General features: G+C 44.5%; 1 protein-coding gene across 1 annotated transcript; it reads right to left on the bottom strand.

Moving 5' to 3' along the window:
- Nucleotides 1–7153: 7153 nt before the first annotated feature.
- On the bottom strand, nucleotides 7154–7789 carry LOC128096708 (ATP synthase F(0) complex subunit C2, mitochondrial). The gene has a single exon (XM_052716620.1). The coding sequence runs from the start codon at nucleotides 7727–7729 to the stop codon at nucleotides 7304–7306; it is 426 nt and encodes a 141-aa protein (XP_052572580.1). The 5' UTR covers nucleotides 7730–7789; the 3' UTR covers nucleotides 7154–7303.
- Between the last annotated feature and the right edge of the window lie 549 nt (nucleotides 7790–8338).

The raw sequence follows: 8338 nt of genomic DNA, 5'->3' as shown, positions 1-8338 counted from the left end.
CAAGCTTAAAATATTTCTTTTCCTGCCCTGTGCAGAATGCCTGTCAACCCATAGTCTGAATGAATTACTCAGGGGAGAATTTTCTGTCTTCTAGTTGGTTTCTGAAAAGAATTAGGGACTTTACTTGGGTGAGAGTATAAAGAATCACTTTCTGGGTTAGGAGCTGATAACTGGTATTCAAAAACAGGGAGAAGGGGAGAGACTGAGGGAGGGAAGAAGAGGGAGGGCAGAGCTGGAGATGGGCTGTCCAGTGTTATGTTTGCCAACTTCCCTGGTATGGTTCAAAATCAGCCTCAACACTAAGAATATTTGGGGCAGATAATTATTGTTATGGAGATGGGGATCTGTTTTCTGCATCGTAGGGATACTAAGTGGTGTGCCTGGCTCCTACCCACTAGATGTCAGCAGCAACCCCAAAGTTGTGACAAAGCATATCCCTAAAGATTGTCAAATGTCCTCTAGGGAGGCAAAATGTCCTTCATTAAAAATTCAGATGCATAACTTTAATTCCGGCACTCAGGAGGCAGAGGCAGGTGGACCTCTCTAAGTTTGAGACCTATCTGGTCAACATAGTGAGTTCCAGGCTAGCTGAGCCTTCATAGTAAGACCCTGTCTGAAAACAACAACTAAAAACTTCATCAGATTTAAGCATTCCCTCAATGACCAATTTCAAGCTACCAGCTCAACAATACTGAACATGGCTACTTGTGGGGAAACAGGTACTGCCCAAGTCAGAGAGCATACTGGAGCATACCATCCCCAGCATACTGCTGTGAGAGAACATGCTTACCTGGGTAGTAATGATCTTGCCCCATTTTAAAAACTGAAATGTGTCTTGCCAGGTTCTACACAAACTTACAGAAGTATAGTTGATAGGCAATATTCAAAACAGAAGTTAACAGTAATTACCATGGTTATTGAAAGCATTCAAGGGCTGGGGAGATGGATTAATGGATAAAATGCTTGCTGAGCAAGTGTTAAGACCTATGTTCAGATCCCCAAAACCTAGGTAAAGCTGGACACAATAGCACCCCTCCTAATCCCCGTGATCCTACAGCAACGTGGGATGTGGAGAATCTTGGCAAGTTCAAAGGCCAGCTAGCCTTGTGTACACATCAGGAAAACAAGAGACTGTCCCAAACAAGATGGATGATGAGAACTGACAGACAAGATTGTCCTTTGACCTCCCTATGTATGCATTTGACCTCCCTATGTATGCTATGGCCCCATGTGCCTGCAAAACACATACACACACACACACACACACACACACACATACACACACCATATATGCAAACACAGAAACACACAAAAAAATATTCAATAGCATATTGATGAATCATGTAGCTTTTCAGTGGATTTGACAAGATGAATTGGTCCCCATATAAGCTGAATGGCTGTAGCAGTTATATGGATTTTGAATACACTTAATGTCGTTGTTGGTTGTGCTTTGTAGTTTATTTAAATCAGTTGAATTTGGGGGGAGGGGTGTCTGTCACAGACATCATGACATTAGCTTTGGAATAATTTGCTTTAAGAGCACTGACCATGGTTAATTACTCAGAACCAATTACCAAGGCCATTCTCCGGCCATGACATTAAAGACATTTCTTCAGCACCCAGGAGGACACTTACCCTCTTGTTCCAGGAGGTAAGACATCTATTTTTATCTCCAGTTTCGGATCATTAGGATACAAGACTATTTCTATCAATCCTGAGTTCATGAGGGGTATTAAAATGCAGGTTTTGTAGGAATATCAATAATGGAGTGTCTATATTGGGTTCATGCTGCTTGAAGTCACAGGCCAATGGAAGGCCAATAAAAGCTACAGCCACATTCTTCTTCCTTTATTTCTGCACAAGCTCATTCTGCACAGTGATCGATGGTGTTAGTACTTCTGGGATTTCCTTTTCCTCTTACTAGTTGTGACATCCTGGTCTCTCCGGATAATGAGATCAAAGACAGTTGGATTCAGAATTCTAAGAATTTTACCAATGTGCTATGTGTCCCAGATGTAGTGGGGTGAAGTAGGGGCCTCATCTGAGTGATTTAAAAAAAAAAGTATGTCAACTTTGTGACTCCGTGATGGCCTCTAGTACCATATGATTACAAGTAAACTCTAAAATTCAGCTCTGAATCCAGATACACACACACACACACACACACACACATATACATATACACACACATATACACAGGGAGGGAGAGAGAGAGAGAGAGAATTGTTTGCTCTTTTGAGCTTCCCCTCCAGGTCAGAGCCACTCATTTGCAAGGATTTCATGTGACTATCTCACTTTCTTGTGGGATCTTGGCATCTTATAAAATGTTTTTAATACCTACCCAGCCGTCAACAAGCATTGCAAAAGTACTCACCTGGACAGAGGTGTTCCCAATATCCTGGCGTCAAGACATACTTAAATATGCAGGAACTGAGGGCGCAGCTCAGTGTTAGAGTGTATGTTTAGCAGACGCAAGGGCCTGGGTTGAATATCCACCACCAAAATAAGAAAGAAAGAAACCTATGAATAAGCAGGTCCTGTCACACAATGAGCAACAACCAACAAAAGGAATATTAAAATCCGTATGCTGTATTTGGCGATGGACTAAAGGATATCCGTGTTCCGGCTGCTTTTCTGTTGCTATAGTAAAACAGGTTGACAAAAGCAGACTTAGGGAAGGGTGTGTTCTGGCTTACGGTTCCAGAAGGATGAAGCCCATCACGGTAGGGAAGGCATGGCAACAGTTAGGGGAAGCATGGTAGCCGGAGCAGGAAACCGGCTGGTGACATTTTCATCAGCACGTAGGAAAAAGAATAGGAAGAGGGGCAGGGCTCCAACTCCTCAAAGGCGACATACCCTTAGCGACATACTTCCCCAGCAAGGCTCCACCTCCTAGAGATTCCATGACCTCCCCAAAGAGTGCCTCTGACTGAGGACTGGGTGTTCAAATCTACGAGCTTATAGGCGGCATTTCTCATTCAGACCACCATGGGTAAGCTTGCATACTCAGACAATACAGCTACTGGAGGTGGAAAGGTGTAAGGGGGCTTTGTGTAGCAATTTTACATACAAACAAATAGAATGTAAAAGTTGTAAATGTACTTTAAATTAGGGTATGCAAATCTCTGTCTTTTAAGCTAGATGAATACAAGTAGTGCTAAATTCTTTGGAGATCTTACCTGCCTAGCTCAGCTCCCACAAATAATGTAGTAAATATAACTAAAGCCTATTCTACAAGTAAATGTCTGTCCTAAAAATCAGTACAAGCAGTTCTCCTCCCTACCACCGCTCCTCTTAATCATCTTATTGGTTTGTTGTTTTTGTGGTGGTTGTTGTTTGGTTTTGGTTTTGTTTTTTTGAGACAGGGTCTCACTGTGTAGCTCTGGCTGTCTTGGAACTCGCTATGTAGACCAAGCTAGTCTCAAACTCACAGAGATCCCTCTGCCTCTGTCTCCAGAGTGCTGGGATTGAAGACGTGCACCACTATGCCTGGCTAGGCAGTTTTCTTAAGACTAAGACTGGCACAAGGATTGAAGAAAAATATCATAAACTGCCATAAATAAATTTTCATTTTAAGAAATGGACATTTATTTCTCTTTATAAAAAGTGAGTGGCCCATGTTTTGAATGTAACTAAATTGGATTGAGCTTGAAGAATTAGTAAGAAAGAAAGTTTGAAATGTCTCTGAGGTCATCAGCAATAGTAGATTTTGACAATCAATAAAGCATGAGGAGATCTTACAGGGGCTTTAAGATGGGTTTTGAAGGAGCGATTTCCAGACCCTGCCAATAAGGGGCTACAAAATCTGAAGTATTTGGGGAAAATGACTCTTCTACAAAGCGGATGAGTCTTTGCTTCCACACTCCCTAACTGGACTTGTTATGGAGTCTGAAGTGTAAAGGCAAAGGCTCCCACAATGTACAGTGCTCAATTCTCCTAGGTGGTTACGTCAGTCGGGATAAGATAGGCATGCAATCAGGACGAGCATGTTGAACAAATGTTTATTTCTCCCCCATATGACAAAAGCAGGTTGGCAGGAGGTCTGAACCTGTGTTCCCAATCATTGTAATGATGGAGGCTTCACTTCAAACAGTGTCCTCACCATGTCCATGGCAGCAAGAAGGGAGCATACAGATGCACATCAACTCTAGAAGATTCTGTCCAAAAGTAGCGAGTGACATTTCCACTTGCATTCTGTTTGTCAGAATAAATGTCCTGGCTATGCCCAGCATGGAGGAGAAAGACATTGGAAGGAAAACCAGAATGAGGGGAAGCGGCTCTAACGCCTACCACGGTGACAACCCAGACATAAAGACTCTACGTGATGACCCCAGCAGCCGCCTCCTACCCACAGTTCCTAATTCACAAGGCAGACTGAACCCAGCCATACAGCCCATCATGCTGGGTTTGCCGTTGTGCCTCTGTGAACAGTATGTCTGCCACCCAGGTAGGCCCTCACACTTTGACACCATTTTATAAGTCTTACAGATACAGAGCCTTAGTTATTACTGTTTTGAAGTCCTGTAAGTCTTTTTTGCAGTTGTGTGCTTTCTGCTATATCAGTTAGGGAGGAGTCTTCACTTTTCTTAAAGCAGAGACCATCGAGTTTGGATCCCATAAAAATCACATAAACCCCACCACTACAGCAACTAAAGTGTACTACCAACACAGAAAATTTGAGTACCAGTTAGAGGTCCCAAAGGATCCAACACAGGATGAGAGGTTTTTATTCAGGATTCTTAGTGTACTAAATGAGAGAAATTGAGCCCCAACAAACAAACAAACAAACAAACAAAAAAACCACTGGGACAGAATTCAGAAGGAACTGTGACAGACCAAGTCTCAAAGAGACACTGAATTTAGGGTTTTAAATACAGTTAGTGTAAGGGGAGACTCAAGGATCCCCTGGGAAGGGGGAATAGAATGGTCTGGGGGCTGGTGGGGTTGAGAACAGGAGGGATTAAATGGGGAGGGAAAAATACTGGGAGAAACGACTGGAATTGGGGGCATTTGGGGGGTGAGGTGGAAACCTAGTACAATGGAAACTTCATGGAATCTACTAGAGCAACCCCAGCAAAGACTTCTAGTAATGGGAGATACAGAGCCTGATCAGGCCATCTTCTGTAACCAGGCAAGACCTCAAGTGGAGGGACCAGGACACCAACCCAGCCACAAACCCTTGGACCTACAGTTTGTTCTGCCTCCAAAGTGTTCTGGGACCGGAGCTTAGCAGACTAGTAATCAAAGAGACCAGAGAGACTTCATCCCTCAACTGATGGGAGCAGATGCAGAGTCATACAGCCAAACCTTAGGCAGAGTTCAGGGAGTCCTGTGGAGGAGGGAGAGGAAGGATCTGAGGAACCAGATGGGTCAGGGATATCATGAGAACACAGCCCACAGAATCAACTGACCAGGACTCATGGGGGCTCGCAGAGATCAGGGAGACTGTAGGGTCTGACCTAGGCCTTCTACATATATTTAATGGCAGAGTAGCTTGGTGTTCTTGTGAAATTCCTAACAGGGGTAGTGGGGGTCATCTCGGACTCTTGCCTGCTTGTGGGGCCCTTTTCCTCCTACTGCGTTGACTAGTTCAACCTTGATGTGATGGTACGTGCTGGTCTTATTGTAGCATATTATACCATGTTTGTTTGATGTCCCTGGGAGGCCTGCTCTGTTCAGAGGGGAGATGGAGACAGGGTGGGGACAGACTGGGGGAAGGGAAGGAGGAATGGAAAACTGCAGTCAGGGTATAATATATGTGAGAAGAATAAAAACAAGCAAGCAAACAAACAAACAAACAAATAAATACTCTCTCTCTCTCTCTCTCTCTCTCTCTCTTTCTCTCTCCCTCTCCCTCTCTTGTGAATCTCCCTCTCTCTGTTCTTCTCCACTGGTTTTGGGTTTGTCAGCATCACTTTCTCAAGCCAACTTCTTCCAGAAGCCAGCAAAAGAGAGTATGGGACCCTAAGGAGCCCTAGGCTTATAACCAGAGGGGAACTGCGGGCTCTGCCTCTCTAGTTATACTTAGATCCCAAGGAAGCCACTGATGCAGTGACGGAGCAAGGCATGTGCTTGTTTGTTTGTTTGTTGTTTGTTTGTTTTATTTCCTTCTGCAGTGCTAGGGATCACAGCCATGACCTCGTTGATGTTAAGTTCACAGTGTAGCGCTGAGCTACATCCCCAGCACCTGAGTTTAGGGCTTGAAAGGGTTCCTCGGATGCCCGCCTGGAGAACAGATTGGACAGAGGCAAAAGCAGACTCTCCCTTTGTCCCTGCTCGCCAGATCCTTGATGACTGCATTTGCAAGGATGACTCCATTGCCTTTTGTGAGGCCGAAGCATTCAGGTATCTGGAGAGGCTAAGACTGAGAAGTCCTTTGTGTTTATTTCTGTTGCTATCAGAAAACATGTCTTAGGTACTTCAGGACAACCTCAGGACAGAAATCCCAAAGCTATTTTACTGAGTCTAGAACTCTAGTGGAAAATTTGCTCACACTGTTCTTGGTTATTGCTTCTTCCCATATGTAAACTCAAACCAGGCCGTTTCATCATACTTTTCTCCTGAGCTTGCTATATTACAACAGGACTCAAAAAAAATCTGGTTTTCCAGACCCCTTTACCCTGTGCTTCCCTCTGCCTCTTGATCACTCTTTCTTTGTTTTTGGAAGCAAACCCGTGGCCTTGAACATGATTGGCAAGCACTCTACCACAGAGTGACATCTCCAGCCTCTTTTCCCCATTTTTTAAATTTTGAGACAGAATCTTACTAAGTCACCTAAGATGGTACTGAACTCACTGTTTAGCCCAGACAAGACTTGAACTTGGTATCTTTCTGCCTCAGCCTCCTAAGTAGCTGGGGTGGCTGACCTGCGTGTGTCAACAGGTCTGTATTACAGTTTTATTTTGACTGACTTTCCCAAACAGTTTTTCTTTTCTAGTTTGATTACTTGAATATGTGTGATCGCATTTCTATAGAAGACTCAATTCAGAATTCAGGAGTAGCCAGAGCAATAGTGGCAGGTCCTTTCAGCCTACCCTATCCCCTTCTCCAGAACTGACCACTCTCAACCCTCTGTCATGTCTCTTTCCAGACGACTTCCAATACAATACATATGTAGGAAAATATGGGTGTCTCTTTTTTTTTTTTTTTAACATCTTATTAATACAGTATTTATTTGTCTTCTCTCTGTCAAACCCTGAGCCAAGCACTTTCCCCAGACTTCCTGGGGAGGTACAGGAAAAGGAACACACAGGGCAGACGGGACATGAAAGAGCTATGGGAGGTGGAAGTGGAGACAGCTGCTTCACATGGCGAAGAGGATGAGAAAGGCCACCATTAGGCAGAAGAGCCCCATGGCCTCTGAGAGGGCAAAGCCCAGAATCGCGTAGGAGAAGAGCTGTTGCTTCAGAGAAGGGTTCCTGGCATACCCAATGATGAGGCTCCCAAAAACAGTCCCAATGCCAGCCCCCGACCCAGCCACCCCAACTGTGGCGGCCCCAGCCCCAATGAACTTGGCAGCTGTGTCGATGTCCCGGGAAATGACGCTGGTTTGGAAGCTGCGGCTAGGGATGACTGAGGTCAGAGGGTGAGGGATTGCCAAACTGCTGGGGCCCTCATCTGTCCATGTCTGTGGTCGGGTCAACTGCACTGCAGACAGTGGGCGACTCAGCAGCTGAGAGGTGCTCCTGATCAAGGAGCGAGTGGAGATGAACTTGGAGCAGGCATACATTTTCAGGGGTGAGGGGCCAAGGCAGGAGAGCTGCTCCCAGGGCAGAGAAGACAGAGAGGGGCGGGTGTCTCTTTTTGTTTAGTGCAATGAAATCACACGAAATGTAGCGTTCAATGAGTTCTCAAAACTCTAACATCTAAGGAAATTGACTACTCAACAATAAAGCCTGCATTACTATTTTTCCGTTGGTGTAATAAAACATCATGACCAAAAAAAAACTTACAGAAGAAAGAGTTTATTTGGGCTTTCAGTTCCAGAGGGATAAGAGTCCATGACGGCAGTGAGGCATGGCGGCAGGCACCAGCCAAGGCCACAGGAACAGGAAGCTGAGTGCTCACCTCTTAAAATGCAAGCACAAAGCAAAAAGAGTAAGTTAGATATAGGCAAGGATTTTAATCTCAAAACCTAACCCTACTGACATACTTCCTCCAGCAAGGTCACACCTCCTCATCACCCCCCAAACCGTGCTACCAACTGGGGATCAAGCATTCAAATACCTGAGCCTATGGGTAACATTCTTATTCAAATCATGACAATGGCTTAAATTTTCTTTTCAATATAGTATTAGTTGCTTTTTTATATTGCTGTGATAAAATACCATAATCAAGG

This window comes from Peromyscus californicus, unplaced genomic scaffold (assembly GCF_007827085.1).
Source record: "Peromyscus californicus insignis strain IS unplaced genomic scaffold, ASM782708v3 Scaffold_5__1_contigs__length_169319896, whole genome shotgun sequence".
Taxonomy (NCBI): domain Eukaryota; kingdom Metazoa; phylum Chordata; class Mammalia; order Rodentia; family Cricetidae; genus Peromyscus; species Peromyscus californicus.
This window is presented reverse-complemented; position numbering and strand designations above follow the sequence as displayed.